Source organism: Vanessa cardui, chromosome 10 (genome assembly GCF_905220365.1).
Source record: "Vanessa cardui chromosome 10, ilVanCard2.1, whole genome shotgun sequence".
NCBI lineage: Eukaryota > Metazoa > Arthropoda > Insecta > Lepidoptera > Nymphalidae > Vanessa > Vanessa cardui.
The window spans coordinates 9,778,403-9,801,253 of NC_061132.1; the positions used below are offsets into that span (position 1 = coordinate 9,778,403).

A 22,851-nucleotide genomic window follows, 5' to 3' on the forward strand; every position below is an offset into this window, starting at 1 on the left:
TTCGCTTGCTTCTCATTTATAACTTATAAATGAAAAAGTTTTCAGCAATCTGTTCTTCCTCTACTGGTACATGTATGAGGACAGTAAAAAGTCTTTCATAGACATTTTGTTTTTTTTTTTCAATCAAATTTGCTCTCTGTTATATCAATCTGTTTTTAAAAATATATTTAAAAAACTAAAGTCTGCTACGTTTTGTTATTTGTTGTCGATAAAGAGAAAACAACTCTATTAGATTATATGTAGCTATTCTCATAATTAGTTTAACATAATTAATTTATATATGTACATATCTCGGCAATAGCGTTCTGACTTTGAATGCTTAAGATTGTTTTATTGGATACGAATGAAGTTGTTTACTTGGTGTTGGTTGATACAAGTCCCTCTGTACAAGGCTTTATTTAGTATTGGTAAGTTTCAGTTTGAGTAATGAGGGAATCAGTACAGGCACAAGAGACATGGTAACCAAGATAGGTTGTCGTATGCGCCATACGACATTATCATTACATAGTATAAAACAAAGTCGCTTTCCGATGTCCCCTGTATGCTTAGATCTTTAAAATTACGCAACGGATTTTGATGTGGTTTTTTTTAATAAATAGTGATTCGAGGGGAAAGATTTTGTATATAAATACATGGACAAAATAGTAAAGAAATCTTGAAAATTTTAGATGTTTTATGTGATATCGTAAATAAATAAATTCTGTACAATATTTAGTATCAGTATAACACTAGTGCGAAGTCGGGGCGGGTCACTAGTAGTTAATTCATCTTACATCTTCTTATATGATAAAAAAATGCATACAGTATATAGTTAGCTCTAAGTAAAACAACTTTACTAGATTTCCCTTAATCAATAGAAATAAACATTAAAAGCGATGATGTATTTGTAAATAACTTCAGTAAATTGACGAGATATCAATCACTATGAAACATGTGTAGGTATGTACATGCCTTAATTACACTTGTTCAATAAACAAAAACAAAATAAAATTAATCAAGTTATAATTACAATATACTAGTTGATAACTGGCAAGCGTTGTAATGTTGTTTACATTCTTTGTATTGAGATGTTACCACCAGTGCCTACCATCATAGATATGTGATGTACCACCCTATACATATCCTGAAGGCTTAGGCATCTTTACAGAAGGGTAAAAGTGTACTAATGTTTCTAGTTCATCTATTGTTTGTACATTGTAATGTTATAGAAACGATTACAGGATAAAGAAAGGCATATGCATTTTGTATTGTTCTAGCTATCGTCCCGACTTGGCTCGACAGAGGTGGTGAGAGCTACAGGGTGGGTTTTTGTAACGTGGTATCATTTAAGCTGCAACATACACTGCGTTATTTTATTAAATTCCTTCACATAAGTATTTTTTATATTTAAAGGAATGTCAGAAGGGGCCTCATAACGATCTTGGCTGTCGTTATCCATGGTGGGCGTTGTAACGGTAGGTATTTTGAAAATAAGAAATAATGCACACTCGTATCGTCCAAAGTCTTATTTCAATTTGTTCCTTATTTCAACACACAAAATACACACAATTAACACTGGATTATAACTTTACGAGCCAATAGGTTAGCACGTGTACACCTCTTGCAGCAGCTGTCCACTGAATGACGGCCGCTATTCCTCGAGGCGACACCCACTACTCTATTCGGAATTACCCGCTCATAAAAAAAAAACAACAAACAATAACACAATCGACTAAAACTAAAACAATATTGAAAAATCTAATTTTGATTAACATTAAATCATAATATAATTTCGTAAAGTTTATCATTTAAACTAATCGAAAATCAGCGCGCCGTCATATTTATAATATTGTTGGATTAACAAGCAACATCTGCGTGACGTCACACAACATCCCTTACAAAAAAGGCGGGAGATTCGGGAGATTCATTGAGATCGCGATTATAATTATTACGGTGTAATGTGATTACTGATGGTTATTTGTGTTGTATACTAAATGGTTTTCTTTTGTGGTAGATTGATTGTTTAAAATAAAGATAATTGTTTTAGAGGTTGGACTACCTTCTACCTCTGGTTCTAAAATATATACAATAATATTTGCCTTTCAAATTTGGAATATGCTCCTGCTAATATGCTTCTGGTTAGGAGTATATTCCGTCACGTTTCTTCAATAGATTTCCATGTGACACAAGCATTGTCAAAATTCTACCACCGGTTCGAAAGCTAACACCTCGGATCTGAGAAGAACCGGCGATAGAAACTCAAGTGGATTTTTTTAAACGTGGGAGAAACTATTAATATACCATTTGTATTATTATTTAAACACAGTTCAAAGATTAGGTTTTTTCTCGCTAACCATACATTTCATAGTGATTTATGATAATTCCTACCGCACAATTAAGCACAATGATTACAATAGAGGTCGAAAGGTCTATTGCTAGTATACAAAAACAAATAACTATATATATCCTATTAAGATATGTTCATATATTGTCTTTGGTCGTTTGGTCTATGTTGTGACATATAAAGGATTCACTAGTGTCCTCCCGTGTGTTAGGAGGTCTGATGTTAGGTTAGCTAATTTTGTACAGATACATTACATACATATATAATTGTATTTAACTAATACGACTGTATTTTTTAAATGTTGAAAAAGATTAACTACTGAGTTTCTTGCCGGTTCTTCTAGGTAGAATCTACTTTCCGAACCGGTGGTAGCTTCACTTAATTGTTTAATGACGATTCAAAAGTGCTTGCCTGTGCCTACTTAAATAAAGTTTATTTTGGTTTTGTTTTTTTCAGACAGCGTATATTTTACAATTGCAGAATGTCAGAGTATTTATGAGGAGAAAACGTGAGCATTAAATTAAATAACTTTGTCATTCATTATAATAGTTAGACTGTCCAATAAAGGCGTACTAGCTTAAAACACATAGCATACATTATATTGCACAATAAGACATTCACTAAGATAGGAACCAATTCACTTGCTATATCCATTCAGAGAAGGGAGGCAGGATGTCGGCTGTAAAATCTAAGCATTTTCTGATACAGTTTGCACAGTATAAGTATTTACCTTTAAATATAATCTGTAGGAATTTACTTAATATATTCACAAATGAAAGACTATTTGAAAAAGTATCGACTATTTAATTTAAATAGATTTATCACAAATCGTATGTACATATGTAAATAAAGTATACTTGGTGGTAGGATTGTTCTATGGGCGGTGGTGACCACTTACAATCAGATAGTTCATTTTCCGTCCGACAATCTTTATCAATAAAATAAAAATAAGTAAATTAAATTTTTATTCAATTCATTTAATTTTCTTTTGCACACCTGCACACATTCTTTGTCTGAATTTCCTAAGATAGGTAGTGATCTACTTCAGTATGATATATACACAAGTGTACGTAGTAAAGTTCATCGAAATTGGGTTATTATTTTATAACTTAAGAATATAGAACCAATTTATAAAACAGATAGCTAATTTATTTTATGAGACGCAAGTCTAAAATAAATTCTCAGGAGACCAAGAAAAGATGTTTATTAGACTGAAACACAAATAAACGAACTAAAATAAACTCTGATCATGTAATCGCTTAAATAACAAATACATATATAACACAATGTAGGTATATGTATATATAAGTATATATATGTATAAGTAAAAATCTTGATATATATCTTTTTCAACTTTGGTAATCTCTATACAACTAAAAAAATGTCTTCTGTAGATTTTATTTCAAAAGAAATGATAAATCGATTCGATTGCAGCTGTATATAATGTATCTCTCGAACTGAAAAATATTTTCAATAATATCACCAAGTCGATCTCAACTGAGATTATTTGCACCGTAATCTTTATACGTTGAGAAAAGTTTGTAAATTTAAGGACGGAGTTATTAGTCCCTTTATTAAATGTCATATTTAAAACAATATTTAATAAAAGTACATTTATTTAGTCAAATAAACTATGACTTTTAAATAAGTTCTACGAGAATACTGTGGTGCTGAAGAAACTCGACCGATTTATACTTTTTTTGCATTGAATAGTTAATATAAGTTCTATGACTAATGTAATATTTTTTTATTCTACCAAATAGAAGAGTTATTCGTTATAGTGAACAATACTTGAACAAAGTCAGCGACATTCACTTATAAAATTTGCAAACATTTCGTTCAATAATATTAGCCTGGCTATTTTGAGACAACACAAATATTTACAAATTGCTCTTCAACGCTAATACGAGAATAGTCCAATGAGTTAGGATTTAATTGCTCTGATTGTTTTCTGTAGGAATTTTTACCTATCAAATCGAAATAAATACCTCACATATATTATAATAGATGTAGTTTTAATTTAAACACTAACATATGTATATAAAGAATATTGTTGATGATGAAGCGCGTTTAGAGAAGCATCTATGACATACTAATATTATAAATGTGAAAGTAAATTTGTCTGTCTGTCTGTCTGTGTGTGTCTCTTTTACGGCCAAACTAATGAAGCGAATTTGATGTAAAAAGTAATCTTGACCTCTTAGGAAGGATAGGCTACTTTTTTACCTAACATATGTCTACCAACCTTCTAAAACGCGAGGAAAACCGCGGCTGCCACCTAGTATTCTTACATAGCTACGTATCACAGTTTCTTCCGCTTTATTTAGACTATTGACGTGGTAATCGTGAATTTCATGTTCTTGTGATAAATAAATATAAATTTTCTTAACACCGAATTTCGTCGGACATCAAAATCAGCTGACTCTTTTGCGTAGGTATTGATGTAATATATATGTGTTCGTGTGATGTGTATTTTCAATTCCGACGGTTAACTTTTGTATGTGTATGCCGCATTCTCTCTTTGCTTTCGAGTCACGGTATTGTAAATCTACCAACTACCTAACCAGACTTCCCTTTGACCAGGCTTGTAGAATTTTTTCGAGGGGAAAAAATAGTTCCGTACTTTTTTCACCTCTATTTGTTAGATTGATGAGTTTTATGGTTATTAATTAGAAAAAAAATAAAATAAAAATAGAGATTACAAATATGATTTACTCAAGTTGTATTTAGCTAACGAAATATTACATTTTCCACCTCTGTAGATACTTCTGCTAAATTTTAGTTTAGTGATAATATGGAAACACGGTACAGGATCGAACTAGTCACTTCCATTTCGACTAGACTATAAACAACAACAACAACAACAGCCTGTAAATTGCCCATTGCTGGGCAAGGCCTCCTCTCCCTTTGAGGAGACGGTTTGGAACATATTTCCCCACGCTGTTCCAATGCGGGTTGGTGGAACACACATGTGGCAGAATTTCTATGAAATTAGACACATGCAGGTTTCCTCACGATGTTTTCCTTACCGCCGAGCACGAGATGAATTATAAACACAAATTAAGCACACAAATATTCAGTGGTGCTCGCCTGGGTTTGAACCCGCAATCATCGGTTAAGATGCACGCTTTTTAACCACTGGGCCATCTCTGCTCTCACCACTACACCATTGAACTACTAATAATATACAGGCTTGCAATCAAAGTAACTAGAACAACATGACTATGTATATGCAGAAACAACATCGTTTATAGTCCTGATTATTTCCACGTACGTTCATTTTACCTTTGAAATATTTCGTTGGATCCGTCGTTGGTTGCAAAATATTTATGTATTCAGCGCCAAAACTGAGGCAGATACACAAAGACAACCTAAATTTGAAACGGTTTCGTATTTTAAGAACCTACGTACATACATACCTAATACAATTGATGTATTCAGTTTCATGTGAATATATGTGTATTACGGTATTATATTGGCTTGCTATTCTAGCGATTCAAAGATTTGTAGGTCTCTAGTTCAAATGCATGGAACAATAAAATGTTTGGATTGACGAAGTTATCTGTATCAGCTCGCAGTTAAGAAGTTAGCATATTTCGTATTTACACGTATGCGTAGTCAAACCTCTTTGGTCGTGACAGATTTTTTTCACATCGCATCGTAAATCTGAGAGAATATTGAGTGCATCTGTGAAATATCAAATAATATGTCTAGTTTGTTTTATCTCCAAGGGGACCAAGCTGGTCGTCGGTCAGAACTACATCAGCATACAGATAGTATGGTCAAAGAATTTGATCAAAGAGTTATAATATTTAATATTATTTATGATGTATTGAATTTATCCATAGAATACTGTTCCTTGGCTTAGAATGTTACCGGAACGAAAGCGGGCTATGCAGGGCACGTACGGAGCCACACGACTCGATGTGAGCGGGTTATCCATAACAGGACACATTCGTCTCCGTCGATGAACACGATCACGATGATGTCTGCATTTTTACGAAATATTGCTGGACTTGCTATGTGATTCATGTACTGGATGTTAAGTATTCTGAGCTATAAGGACTGAATTAATATTTGAAACTTCCTATTGTTTGATGTTTTCTTTTAAAAGTTTAAAAAAAGTAACTAATGAGTTTCTTCTCGGTTCTTTTCGGTAGAATCTTTCCGCAACTTTCCGGAAGGCTGGTCGTTTCATTTAAAATAGTTGTTAAATGACTCAAGAGTGCCTGTAAAAACCAACTTGAATAAAGTAAATTTTGATTCGATTTCTTTTGATTTGAAAACATAACGTCATAATTATGACTCTAAAATCAGATGGCTGATTGGTTAGGTTAGTTAACGATAGATTGATATATTACTATATATTGTGTATATTTTTTTGTTTAAACAATACATATAATCCAACCCGGAACACAGTAATTGAATTGACACACAAACATTGCTATTCAATGGTAGATAAACTCGTATAAAATAAATGAGCTGCTGCTGACCTGTATACCATTAGAATTTATATATTTAATAACTAAATCAGCTTTATTTTAGTTCATAATATTTTTTAGATACAATAAGATGTAGCAACGTAGTTGAAGAGATAATCTTCTGTCGTTAACAGACGATCGCTGGCAATACGTAAACCGATACTTGAACGAGATTCGATATTTAAAATTTTTAGAAAATAGAATAACATTTTATTTTAAAGTTATGACGATTTTATGTAATCAAAACTTCTTTAAAACGAAATTGCATTCTCTGAATGTTACATACTAAGTAAAAGACAACATGAAATATAATAGACGTTTAAGAAAAATTCAATGAAAAGCAAAATTTTAAAAATTTGCTTTAATTATATTATATAAACAGTATATAACAGGAAGAGAGAGAGTCAAGTCAGGTCAAAGTCAAAAACCTTTATTCAAAATAGAAGTGTTTACACTTTCTTATTGACTGTCGAGAAACTGAGAAGCAAACTGAGAGAACTGAAACTCAGCGGGATTTTTTTATTTTTTTTTTATAATGTCAATTTACAATTTACAGTAATAAACATATTCTTGTTATTTGAAACAGTCTGGAGGCGATCATCTCATTCCCAATATAAATAGAAAGGGAGGCAAATTTCGCCTCAATAATTCTTTTTTCTTCCGTGTAATTTTCTGTCAGTTAATTCTATTTTAAACCGAGTAAACTAAATAACCCAATCATGTATAAAAATAAAAATAAATAAGAGAGTTTCCCGCGAAACTGCGCGTTTATTCAAAATAATTGGAGTTTGTCGATAATTTTTTTTTTATTTTGTGTACGTTTATCCTTTTTTTTCTTGTACAGCCGTAAAGCTGTAAAGCTCTCCAACCGGCCAGTAACATTTTCCCGCTCTCTAATATTAAATATTTGTTAAATCACAACAATTTAGTAAATGACAATCAAGAATTTTCTTCATTTTTCTACACATCTATTTCTAAAGATTTTCAAATTGAGACCATAACCAAATTTCTATACGCAGCTATCATACCATAATCACTGAGACATAAATCGGCTTACGCCATTAATATATTATATAAGATGTTTTTTATTTATTTTATTTTATTTTAGGGAAACAAACAATAAGATAAACTTATGGGATATGAATATACAAAACTACATCAATCAGCTAAGTTTCCACTGTCTAAATAAGACTCATATTATTAAAATTAAAAAAAGACTAACATACATAAAATCAAATATTAAAAACGTATACTGACGAAAATCTTAGGCAATTATGAATAAAATCTAACATAAATATAATTAAACGAAGCAAAATTAAAAAAAAAATCACAAAACATTAAACAAAATTGAAGGTATTAATGGCTACATCGGTTATTTAAATTACAGGCATAATATTTATACACGTCAGAACAAACTATGAATTGATACATAAATTAATTTTATTAACTTTATTATTATTATAATAACTGCGAACTATATTTACTGATGTCAAATAAGCTGCTACCGGAGTAATCCAGGATATAAAATATACTATAAGTCATATTCCCTTGTAATTAAAAACTAGGTTTCCTTTATCACAATTGGTATATCTTTGTCATAGCATTGTAGCTTTTAATTCAATATATATAAGAACTATTTATGTATATTATGAGTTGTTTGATTGTTCAACGTGTGAAACATATGTTTGATTGCATCGTCTTGTAAGTTATGGAAATAAAACAATAATATCCGGTGTCTTTGCTTGGAAATACGCTGTTTGAATGTATTCAGGACTTTGGCTTTTGATTTATAGTTTTATAATCCCCTTATTCTTGAATTTAAGTGACGTTCACATATTGGCATGATCGTGTCATTTCGATGAGCTAAAGTAAACTTAAATTAGTCAACTAACGAAAACTTTTGCACCATAAATTGTTATTGTGAGTGGGTTTTTTATAAGAATTATGACGTATTTTTTACTAAAAGGAAATAAAAAACATCCTTTTTAACTAAGCTGTAGGTACTGATGATGCTAATATTAAAAATAGTTGAAGGTTTTGGGGTTGTACTTGCGATTTTAAATGAACAGACATACCTATTATACCTAATTAACGATACGTAACAGTAATATGATATGTTCGGCTCGCATTCCAAATTCGTAATTCAAACACATACCTATATAGTTATAATTTTGATATTAAAAATAACACTAGGATATTGTATGGTATTGTATTTGCTGATAAAATTCAGATATTTTCTATTTTTTTATGTCTCAGTTGAGCTCGTGCGTTTGATAAAAATGTAATTTCAATTAACTGACGATTACTATTCACGGCAGTCGACTTCGACGAATGCAATATTAATTTAATTTAACGTATAACGTAACGAAGTATTACTAAGTAAATTTTATGACGTTTTAAACTGAATATTTATTGTTATAATTAAAAGATTTCTAACAATAATTTTATATAATAATAACTCTTTTCATTTTGTAAAATTAAAAAGAGTATTTATATTTATATATTTTAATATATTATCTGTAAATAAACATTATGTTCGGCGAAAATGTATACTAAAAAAGAGATATGACTACGAGATACGACGTTACATTTTTAAGAACAACATTTATCTTACGTACGTACAATAAAATACTCACTTATAATTGGCTGTTTATGTTAAGACTTGTGCTATTAAATATTTCGTAATAAAAAAAACAACACTTAATTTTATTACTTAAAATATCTCTACCACTAAAAGTATTTCGTTGTAGAAGTTTAGTGAGGTTAGTATGTCATGAGTAAAAAATTAATTAAAACAATATTTTTAAATTTATGTGTTGGTAAAGCCTAAATTAAAAAAGTTTTTTGACAAAACTATGTAAAAATGTTTTGTTAATATTATTTGAGTTTAAAAAATGTTAATTGAATCATTACTAAATAATAACAGAGTAATTGAAATTCAATTAATCGCTTTATTTAATTTAGTTAATAAAGTCCTAAAACCAGTTTTACATTCCATTTAGTTGGGATATAACGTTTTGTTGGTTTGCAATTTATATTTTTAAATTTACGTTAAGTGGTAGATAATGTTTCCATTTTTTTTTATTTGTTCTGTGTTTTAAATTTGGAACGTATTCAAATAGTATTAGTTTGAGTTTGTATATAATTAATTCATTTAAAAATATTTTGCATGAAATAAAATTAATTGTCATACAATAATGAAATGGGAAAAAAGATCATGTTTTCTACATAGTTCAAGTTTTGATACTCTTACTTCATACTGATATATTTTATTTCAATTTTTTATCACAAAGTAAATTTATGACGACTTTTAAGGGAAATTAATTTATTTGTAGAAGACATAAATGATTATAAAAATAATAAAAAAATATATTACGTCTATCCGACTCACCTGTCAACATTTCCCGCCTTTTCTCGCTCCGAGAGTAGACCATTCATATCGAACATTAAAACTTTCACTGTCACAAAACATAAAAGTCACTTTACACATACAAGGCATCAGCAGCACCGTTTGAATAAAAACTTTTCTGTCGCAAACTTTTTGATATGTCAAACCTATATTTAATCTGTACTATTGCGCGGGAAAGTAAGAGAAATAAAATAAAGGTATACACGTCCGTTTTGGTCAAGACACCATGCGGTTGTGTTGACGACTGCCGCGTTCAGACGAGACTCGATCCGACCGGGTAGAGCATATAAGCGCCCCGTAGACACGGCGTATTATTTTATTTACTAATATCTTTTATAGTTAATTCAGAAATTATATTGTGAAAATGTTTTGCGAACCCATGGATTTTTGTAGCGACATAATTTAATAATTTTTTTTTTTTTCAAATTGTAATAATTTATTGAGTATGTGTTTTGCTATTTTTATATAATACAATATATAAAAAAGGAAATATGAATAATTGAATAATAATAATAATTATTATTTATTACATTTTATAACCCTGTCAGTAAGGCTCTATTTTATTGAACTACTTTACTACTTTTACTGATCTAGATCAAATATTTATTCTTATAAATTATAACCGAAATCAAAAATGTTTATATATTTTTAAAGGTTTTTTGTAATATAACATAATTCTATTGATGAAAAAAAAAAATCTGTTAAGTTAATAGTTATACAGTTGACATGGCACCTCTAGGAATAAGTAAGTCTATGTACAACCAGTTGCTCGAGCCACGTTTTGCGCGACGATATGCCTGAATCCAGGCACCTCTAGTAATAAGGCACAGTGACAGCCACCTAGATGCAATGTGTAACTTCTCGTTATATTAAAAGATGACAATCGTATTTATATTAAGTACAATGCTATTGTTTTACATGATTAAATATAAATGTTATTCTTTGAATCGTATTACAGCTGCACTATTATTCTTATTAAAATATATGTACTTATCATTACAATTTCATTACATATGGATAAAGGGGAACACTTAGGTAAACTAAAACTAAAACAACACGGTTACTGATAATTAATGACTAGACATTATCATGGCTAAATAGTTGAATTAATAAAACAACATTTCTTTGACACATTTTATAATTTTTTCAGTCAGTCATAATGTATTTATTGCTTTCATACTCTGTAATTCACTACATTATATTAGACTTCGTAAAAAGTATATCTTAAATTTTTTAAACATATATTTTAGATTTTTTTTTCAAATAACATACATAGTACGTGGACATGTAGAGTCACGAAGTGGGTGTTTCCTAACAAAGAAGTAGAGAGTCTTTGAAGTATTCTCTTAAAATGAACTTAAACTTATCGAAAACGTATCTGATCTTTTTAAACTTTCGCTCTAGAAAATTGAGCTTTAAAGCTTGTTAAATGGTGACGTTGTAACTCGGTATATAATATTTATTGATCATATTTTAAAACGTAACTGATTTTAAAACTGACGGACATTAAAAAACTACAAATAACTAAATATTTCATGCTATTCACGTCATTTAAATGGTAAAAAAATTATTAAGGAAATTGCTCTTAGTCGGTTATTATGACACCTCAAAGCGGAGGTGGGCTGACTCTGTTCTACTCAGTAGACTAAAATAGAGCTGTCTAAATATCTTAGTAAATTAATTAACTTTAAAAGTTATTCCGTGGGAAGTAAGAGGCAGCTAAGTGAGTTTTTTAACCGCGTTTATTAGATCTTATTCAATTAATCACGAAAGCGCTTCAACGGGTGGGCGGTCGAGTCTGGTTTTATTTCAATAAAACCATCCCATCCCATTCAAATTTTCTTGGTGGTAGGGCTTTGTGCAAGCCCATCTGGGTAGGTACCATCCACTCATCAGTTATTCTACCGTCAAATAACAGTACTCAGTATTGTTGTGTTCCGGTTTAAAGGGTGAGTGAGCAGTGTAACTACAAGCACAAGGGACATAACATCTTAGTTCCCAAGGTTGGTGGCACATTGACGATGTAAGGAATAGTTAATATTTCTTATAGCGTCATTGTCTATGGGTGATAGTGACCACTTACCATCAGGTGGCCCATATGCTTGTCCGCCAATCTATACTATAAAAAAAGGATGCGGATATATATGGCAGATAATCCAATTTTTGTTTAAATGTGTAATAATCGCGAAAATTTAATCCAATTTTCATCGATAATATTACATATATGCAAGGCTTTATCTTCTTACGAAGTTGGTTGGTAGAGACAGATGTATCATAGACGTTATCGTTGAGCTCTCGATGTATTATATCAAGCAAATGAAAGCTCAGTCGTGTTTATTCAGATTTAAACCTGCGACCTTTAGTTTATATCCTCGTGTACTTTGATCTATTTACTAGGGCACGTTAATCTAAGCTGAATATAATTAATGTTGATTGGGAAATTGTTTCTGAATGTAATCAACTCAACACTACAGTATCGATGTAGAGCATTAAAAAAGTAAAAAAAAAAATTCCGGTATTTATATATTATTATTGTTTACAAGCTGTTATACTGGTGACTTTTTTTATTTATATATTACATTGGAAGAACGAATGTGCCACCGTTTAGTGAATATTCACCATCGCCCGTTCAATAATTTTGAGTACAATAGTGACTATCGTTATTTGGTGGTAGAAAAGTGCTACCGACATGGCTTTGCTCAAAGACCTACCACTAAGAAAGTAATGTTAATATTATAATTTTATAATACTACTTGTTGATTCTTCACCTATGTATATTAATTTGGCTCACAATGTGTTAGGTCTGAACGCAATATATTACTATAAAAATTACATAATGTAAAAATATGTCATGAGAACTTACTGAACAAGTAATCAATTATCAGGAACTTTCCTTTTAGTTTCGATGCATGATATTGTTTAAAATGTATTTTATATGAAGTATAATATACATAAATATTATATTTGGATTGTTAAGACAGTAGTGTAGATGGCTAAGATATATAAAATATAAAACTGAAATGTAAAATAAATAAATTTTAAACTCAAACTCAAATTGCTTTATTCAATATTGAAGTATTATACTTTCTTATTGATGGTCAATTGAAACAGTACCACCGGTTCGGGAAAAAAAATTACCCTGACCTGAGAAGAACCGGCGAAAGAAACTCAGCGGTTTTTTTTTAAACAATAACAAGCAGCAACATTTCTTCTTGCATACTTCTTTTTCTTCTTTTTAGCCATATCATCTTTCACACAATATATTCATCGTTTCATTGGCCTTTCCCTTCCTTATAATAGAAAGCATGACATATTATTATTTACATTAGAACTCTTACCATTAATTCCTTAAATATATACAAATATGAATTAAATATAGTTACAGTAATTAATGTAATTATTAATGTAATTATGACATAGTACCGTAGTACTATGTTTGCACTCTTATATTATAACGCCTTAATGGACGATAATAGAGCGCCATTTGTGATCAAATATGTTTGCAATATTTTCCTCATTATCTTAACGGCTATTATTATTTAACCCAGTAGTAGTTGTCCTGTATAATATGTAAGAATTGTTGAAGCGATGAATAGTATAGTTTATGCAACAGCGCCATCTAGTGGAGAGTTTATTAAGTGAATACTATGCTCATGAAAAAATACATATATAGACGTTTTACTGCCAATATCAGAATAATTAATTATTAGTGGGCGTATATTCAAAGTATTGTTCACAAATTCAGTAGTTTTAATTAAGCAAATCAATTACACAAATCATTTCACTGTAGTTATAAATATAGTAACGTTAAAATATGATATACACAAACATACATAGAACACTGAATTTATTACAAAATAATACAAAAACTATTGGAAATTAGCGATTCGTAGCATACGTGGTGCGCGGGAAATTTTGAATGTAACTGCCTTCAAGATGGCTGCCTCGCTACCCTCGACACGACTCTTCACTAGGGCGCCGTTCGACTTCCATTGACACTCTTTTCCAGCCAGTACGAATAACAAGATGGCGCAACATGCGCCTTCACATTTATTATTGTATTAAGTATTTGACAACATTCATGGAAATTGATCAAAGGTCTATTAAACGCAGTAAACAAATATAGATATATGTTTATATATACAGATGATTCATACAACTCAGATAGACGGCGTCTAAGAATGGTACGCCACTCCGTGGTACCGGGTTCTATTCCCGGCCGAGTCGACGTAGAAATAGATCATTGGTTTTCTATGTTGTCTTGGGTCGGGGTGTTTATGGTACCAAGGTTACTTCTGATTTTCCACAACATGAGTGCATTAGCTACTAACATTCGGATGAGAGTAATGTATAGAATGTTGTCCAATATTTATTTATTTACAATTACAATATAATAATTATAGCATTTACAGAATAAACGCATAAAAATGGCGTATCTTCACGATTCAGTATAATATGACTCAAAACAATCGCAATAATATTTTTTCCTATTCCAAACATAGATGCGCGCCACGCTAATTCTATACAAGCAATAAAATCTGGAGTTATTTCTGAAGATTTATATTTGCATAGAAATCTAACCTAGAATGATTCAAATATGTGGCATTGGTATCGATCGATTCTCAGTTCTATGTCTATCGCAAACAAACAAATATACATTCTCGAAATAAACGCTATAGAATTTCTGTGTTTGCCGAAATAAGTGTTTTCTATGTATTATTGGGTCAGGATTTTGTTTCATTACAAGTATCATTTAATATAGTAAATATATCTATATCCAACACGCGTGTTACACTAGTTTGTCACTAGTCAAAAAATTGCAACCGGTTCGGAGAGAAATATTTCAGATATTTGGAATAATATCAAAATTATTCGGACACCACACAAGACAGTCACATTGCTTAAAGTAAAGTAAAGTAACAGCCTGTATATTTCCCACTGCTGAGATAAGGCCTCCTCTTTCATTAAGGAGAGGGTTTGGAACATATTCCACCACGCTGTTCCAATGCGGGTTGGTGGAATGCACATGTGGCAGAATTTCGATGAAATTAGGCACATGCAGGTTTTCTCACGATGTTTTTCTTCACCGCCGAGCACGAGATGAATTATAAACACAAATTAAGCACATATACACAAAGATTTAAATCGTCATATACACATATAGCGGTGCTTGCCTGGGTTTGAACCCACAAACATCGGTTAAGATGCACGCGTTCTAACCACTGGGCCATCTCAGCTCTCACATTGCTTACTGTACAAATAAATGACATCGTAATCAGTGTTTATATAGAACTAGCGACCGGTCCCGGCTTCGCACGGTTGCAATTCTGATATTAAATATACTGTGAGTGTCTTGCAATGTTCACAGTTTATCAGCCATTCTCTACCATATTGTGCATGTATTACACACATAAACCTTCCTCTTGAATTACTCTATCTCTTAAAAAAACCCCAATCAAAATCTGTAGCGTAGTTTTAAAGATTTAAGCATACATAGGGATATAGGGACAGAGAAAGCGACTTTGTTGTATAATATGTAGTGATAAATCAATATAAATGTAGATGATTATTATATGTAGATTTGAGTTGAGATTGCCCAGTGGTTAGAACGCGTGCATCTTAATCGATGATTGCGGTTTCAAACCCAGGCAAGCACCACTGAATATCCATGTATTTAATTTGTATTTACAATTCATCTCGTGCTCGGCGGTGAAGGAAAACCTCGCGAGGAAACCTGCATGTGTCTAATTGCATAGAATTTCTGCCACATTTGCATTCCATTAACCCGCATTGGAACAGCGTGGTGGAATATGTTTCGAACCTTCTCCTCAAAGGGAAAGGAGCCCTTAGCCCAGCAGTGGGAAATTTACAGGCTGTTTTATAGTATGTGTGTTTTTTACTTGTGAAAAATATAACTACTGAATCTCTGGCCGGTCGCTCTCGATAGAATCAACGTTCCGAGTCGTTGGTTGCTCTACATTAAATTCGACCCAGTGGTGCGATTCTGTAAAAATCACTTTAGGATTAGAAACAGTTTTATATCTGAAATCACTACGGTACGACCCTGTTATTTGATGGATCAAAATGAGTTCGGAATTTTGTTTGATTTAATGGTCAAATGGTATTTAAACTTGCTACCTCGATTTATCAAGCATAGAGATGCTGCTGCTGGTTCCGCAAATAGTTATGATAAGTGGATAGGACCACAACACCATGGAAAAATTTTAGGGTGATATATTGCAATAAGGGCTTACTGACATTACATATAGAGTAATGTAAATCAATCTCCATTATCAATTTTCCAGTTTATGAGTCTTTTTTCAATTTTTTTTTATTATGTGTAGCCAAATGTCTAATGAATAGTTCACCTGGCGTTAAGACGTGATCAGAATCGCCCTGGGATATTGGTGCTGCAATAAATATCAACTTACATTATAAATGACCATCGACCTCGAGATCTAAGAAGTTCACTCACCACTTTAACCAATAAAAAATTCAATCCTAAGTACCATTGTTTAATTTGAGTGGGCGGTGCCTACCCAGACGCACTATTATATATTGAATTATATAAATATTTAATTTGTAACAACTGTTTTGTGTACAAAATAACTACGATAATGTACATAAGTACAGTACAGTACCAGTCTGTCAATTTCACACTGCTGGGTTAAGGCCTCCTGTCCTTATGTGGAGATGGTATGGAGTTAATTCTACAACGCTACTTCAGTGCGCGTTGGTACACATGTGGCCAAATTTCATTGAAATTAGTCATATGCAGGTTTCCTCACGATGTTTTAATTCACCACCGAGCGCGTTTATCAGCACAGATTAATCACAAACATTCAGCGGTACTCGCCTGGGTTTGAACTCGCAATCATCTCAGCTAATAAAATACATAATAAACATTATTTTCTTTAGCTAAATATTCTTATGTAACGTTTCTATAAGCCCTCGAATGAACCGAGTGTGTGAGTCGTCAAACTGCGCCCAAGTTACTAATAATAAAACTGCTGATAATAGAGGCGTGTTTCTAAATAAAACTTTTATGAACCATAAGATTTTGTTGAAGAATAGTTGAGTTATAGTTGTAACAAAGTAACGGACAGTTTGACTGCAAAGATAAACATATATACACTATAAATCCAAATTTATTGCCTGACATTGCGTAGCATTTTATTGCAAAAAAAGAAAGACGCAGTTTTGGGGTCGCATTGTAGACTTATCTCAAATTATTTTGATTGATAGAATAAACGTATAATATAAAAAAAGCAGGAGGCTCACCTGGTGGAAAGTGACTACCACCGCCCATGGACATTTGCGTCACCAAAAGGCTTGCAGGTGCGTTGCCGGCCTTTAAGGAAGGAATACGCTCTTTTGTTGAAGGTTTCCAAGACGGAAAACCATCGGCGAAAGCTGGTTCCAGACAGAGGTTTTGAAAGAAAATGTCTTAAAAATTGTCTTAAGTTCATATCTGGAAATGCCATACTGATGTTGTACCGTTTTCATGTGGTTTGTTAGTGTTAACAATTCATCTCGTTCTCGACGGTAATTAAAAATATCGCGAACAAACACGAGTGGGATTCAAAAGCGAGTATGGTAGAGCAAACTGCAAGCTTAATTGATTTTCCTTGATTTAACTTTTTTACTTTTAATATCTTATTTATTATATCGAGTTTATTGCTTGATAAATGTATAACGATTATTATGAATATATATTTATTTATTTAATATCCATGATGTATAAAACATTTTGAAATAGACTATCGAGGTCGCATTTTAGTGGTACTCATAAATTATTAGCACGGCTCTATAAAAGTAGTGCTTTTAAACTCAGAAATGGTTCAAATGTTTCTGAAACGCTGTAAAAACTACGACCTATTTTATTTTATATAATAATTACGGATATTTAATTCAAGGGGTATAAGCTCCTGAACTAGGCCGAGCCTTTTTATCAAAGATATTTTCTTTCAATGGCCTTGTTATACGCTATATGAATTAAAATTATTAAATTAAAAGTGAGATGCTTATGATAATAAATGATACAAATAAGTAAAAAAGACCTGTATGTACTAAAAATAATTAATTAACAAAAAATACGACCCAGTGAACTCCGAATCACCTACAATTTGTTTTCGTACAATGTATATGAGTCAGAGCTTCTGCAGAATATATAAACGGAAACCTTTTATGAAATACTGGTTCTATTTGATGAAACAATTTCGATGATGTTCTATGTATATTAGCGTGACATTTCAATGCGAAAGAAAATTGATTGACAAACCGAAAAAAAAATTGATCCCGCTGAGTTTCTTTCGTCGGTTCTTGTCAGGTCTGACGTGTTAAATTCCGAACCGGTTCCGATTCCGATTCCGATTTTTGAACTTCTATTTTATCTAAAGATTTTTGAATTTGACTTTGACTTTGAATAGAAACTCCAGTGTCCGCTGCGTTCTCTCGATTTATTTTTTACAAATGTAGTGACAAATAGTTTAAAGTAGTGTAAAGACCTCGTGTAATATTCATCATTAATATGAGCTTCTAAATTGTGAACAATATTGGCGAGCATAGCACACTACAATAATTACATAAATATCTTTCATAACGAATTGCCTTTTATCTACAACTGATTACCGATCATGCGATGTATAGTCATAAGGAAAGAATGATTTCAAATATAATAAATTTTACAGAACCGCAAGGGAGAAAGTTCCCACAAGAACGACAGAACAAATAACAATATAAAGATAGACATTTTTAAGTTTGCCGTTTAATAAATTCAAATCATTTGTAAAAAATACACTGGTTAAAAGGCATATTATTCGATACAAGGTTATACAGACGATACAATACAAAAGCGCGGAAATAATACCTGTTGACTTTCAGACAGGATAAATTACGTACATACATAATTTAACGTAACTAACATGACTATATTTTTAAATAATGAAAAAGAGTAACTACTGATTTTCTTGCCGGTTTTTCTCGGTTGAATCTAAGTGGTAGCTTAACTTAATATAGTATTTAAATGACGATTTAAAAGTGCTTGTAAAAGTCTACTTAAACAAAGAATAATTTGATTTTGCTATTGCCACCTGTTTAAAAGAACATTACAGTAATAACAGGAAGTGACGATTTAACAATCGTTAAAATCTTTATTTTAAAAGACAGATAATATTCAAATCGGTTAAGCTGTTTTTAAGTTAAAGTTGAAGAGACAACAGCAATTGTTTTTTTTGTATATTTTTATATTTATGGTAAGATTAGTACTCGTATATTGTAAGATATATTAAGCATTCTAGATAATATAGTTATTCATCAGCTACTGGAGTTACGACTTTATATGCTTAGTAGTTGCAGTAGCTCACTTACCCTTCAAACCGGAACAGTAAAATATTAAGTATGTTATGAGTGGGTGTTACCTATTCAAAGAGGATGTCGAGGAATATTTATTACTTTATAAACTATAAAAGAGAGACAGGAATAGTAAATAAGTATTATATATGAATAATAAAGTATTATGATCACTTATCTTAAGTAATATTTTTAAATTATACATGGAATGTACTATCGTTGGATTATGTGTAGTAAATTAAGGAGTATGTAATTTATACAAATTTAAATGATTTATTAGTTTTATTATTATTTATTTTCAGTGGAATCAAATCGAATCAGATCAAAACAGTCTTTATTGTACACCAGTAAAAAAATCGTTTAGTCACATTTAAGAAAGATGCACAATGCACATGGCGACCAGAGGCACGAGGCTTCCAGGCATCTTGAAGGTAGAGGAAGGAAACAGATATAAAAAGAGTTCCATCTTCCGAATCCATGATAATGCCTAAAAACTCAAAAGTCTAAATTTTATTTTTTTAATTTGTTTTTGAGTAAACCTGTTAGCACTTAGGTTGTAAAGCTATCTTTACCGAATTTGTTATATTTTATTGTTACTATTTTCAGGATGCAAATCTGTCGTTTACTCGGCTACTTGCATGTACATAGATAACTTCTTAGAAACTGATAAATTATGTTAAATTTTAACGGATTTTCAAGAAAAATCTTAAAGTGAAAAATATGTATAGGATGAGGAATGAACTTACTAGGAATACTCTAGTTTCTTAATATTAGCATAAAATCTGTGGCATGGAAATGTTTTAAATAAAATCGTTCTAGTTTTGTTGCTCATTTTACAAATACTTTCCAATCTGTACTTTAGTTAAATAATTCAGAATTATGGAATATAAAAATAAAACATTTGTTTGATGTTTTTTTTATTTAAAATAACTTTCGTTTTTTTTTAATTGTAAAATTTTTTTTACAACGCATGTTCAATTCGTCTTCTATTTATTAATTCAAGCAATTGTAATCTATCTCACTACTTCAGTTAACATTGAAATTATAGTTTAATATCTATGTGATAAGTTTTTGTATTCGTATAGTTGTTTGTGCTTGTACTGATTATGACAGGGATTTATCTTAATAAAAATATTCGATTAAATTTCAAATCATATCGATAACAAAATAAATTATTTCAGACAGGCTCTTATAACTTTTAATTTGTAATTTCAGAGAAATAAATAGAATGTAAAGTTTGCACCAAACCGATATGTTTATACTACAGAGGGGAATCCTGTTAGGATATAGATAGTTATATAGATATATCATAGTTCAACATAACATAAGATGATATTTAGGATGTCATAGTTTTAACGGTAGGTGTTATTTGTACTTTTGCAGTGTCATGGAAATTCTTGCAATTTTTACATCTGCCTTGAAAAAATAAAGATATAAAAATGAAAATAAATCTAATACGCAATGTTAACAACAATGTTTTTAATTTAAAATCTATATTTTATTGATATTATAAATGTAAAAATAACTCTGTCTGACTGTCACTCTTACACGACCAAACCGCTGAATCGAATTTGATGAAATTTGGTATGAAATAAACTTAAATTTCAAGAGAAGACATAAGCTACTTTTTTTGAGTAACACATGAGAACAAATACTTTAAAAAGCGAGAGTAGCCTCGGGCAAGAACTAATATAACATACTAACATAATAGGGATGCATAGGGTTTTTAAAAGGGTAGGTGTCATTTGTGTTTTTGCAGTGCCATGGAACTTCTTGGATTTTTAAACGATAAACTACTTAAACCAGTTGCACATCTGTCTTGCTCAAATAAATATAATACTTAGTCTTAACGAACAATGTTTTTAATTTAATGTTTACATTTTATAACCCGACAGTCTCATTTTTAATTGCCCGTCATCGACACTCATATTGATTATGATTATATACTATATTATAACTGAATCCAATTTATTACAGCGCTCAGATAAACGACGGTAGACTTGTGATATTGTTGTATTAAGTTTTTTTTTATGATATAGATTGGCGGACGAGCATATAGGCGACCTGATGGTAGGGAATGCAATCCCGACTCGAGATTGCAAATTCGTGATCCAATCCCGCGGGATCCCGGAATTTTCGGGATCCCGTCTAATTTAAAAAAAAAATGTTGAATTCAGATATCTAAAAAAGCTAATAACTGCTTGTTTGTGATAGTGAGGTTAACTAAAATAACATATTTCTCGAAAGAAAATAAAAACCTTTATTCTTTAATCTTACCAACTAAATAATAATCAGGTTGTAAGGAAATTAGGTAATCAAAACAATAAGCTTATTTCAAGGGAATTAGGAAAAAGAGTGATTTTGAAAATGACTCCTTAAAAAACAAAGGGTATTAATAGTTTCATCTGCTAAACGGCATCTAATGTCCGTTGCAATGTACCCCGCTGCTGAGAATACCCTCTCCGACTCAACGCTGGGTGGCAACAGCGTGGCGAAGCAATTATATGCATACTGCAAAAATCGCCCCCTTGTTCCTGCACACTCAAACAAATCCATTTCTTTTTTACGCTGACCACTGCCGCCCAATCCCGTCATCTCGTCATATAATGCGTCGGGATTGATCCCTAAAAATTACACGAGATCTCGCGAGATCGGGATCCCGCGGGATCGGGATTGTATTCCCTACCTGATGGTAAGTGGTCACCATCACCCATAGACAATGACGCTGAAAGAAATATTAACTATTCCTTACATCGTCAATGTTCCACCAACCTTGGGAACTAAGATGTTATGTCCTTTGTGCCTGTATTACACTGGCTCACTCACCCTTCAAACCAAGTTTAAATATCTACTTAAACCTTGATACAAAGCTCTATGTAAGATTGTCTAGTAGAGATAACTAATAATAGCCATTCGACACGTAACTTTTAACATCATTATTTTATTAGTTTTTTATGACTAAAGTAGATAGACGGGTGAATGGGGCGCACCTGGTCATCAAAACCTATAGATGTTGGCGCTGAAATAATACTTTATTTACATTTCCACCAACCTTGTGATGTAAGAAATTATATCCCTTGTGCCTTAGTTGCACTGGCTCACTTACTTATCAAACCGGTACAATACAAAATTTTGCTCTTTAGTTGCTAGAATATAAAAAGAATATATAATGAATGGGTGGTACCTATCCAGATGGGTATAAAGCCCTAAAACCAAGTGATTTAAACGATAGTTATAAACATAAATATTATTATATTAAATCTATATCAATTTATAAATTTTTAAAC

The 22,851-nt window shown here is 31.4% G+C and overlaps 1 protein-coding gene across 1 annotated transcript in view; it reads right to left on the reverse strand.

Annotated features, from left to right (window-relative positions):
* LOC124532777 (calcium/calmodulin-dependent protein kinase kinase 1) overlaps positions 1-10,447 on the reverse strand; it is a 128,059-nt gene extending 117,612 nt beyond the window's left edge. Inside the window, exon 1 of the mRNA XM_047107843.1 lies at positions 10,196-10,447. Within this exon, the coding sequence (XP_046963799.1) occupies positions 10,196-10,251 (56 nt within the window). The 5' untranslated portion in view covers positions 10,252-10,447. The remainder of the gene's footprint in view (positions 1-10,195) is intronic.
* Positions 10,448-22,851: the final 12,404 nt, after the last annotated feature.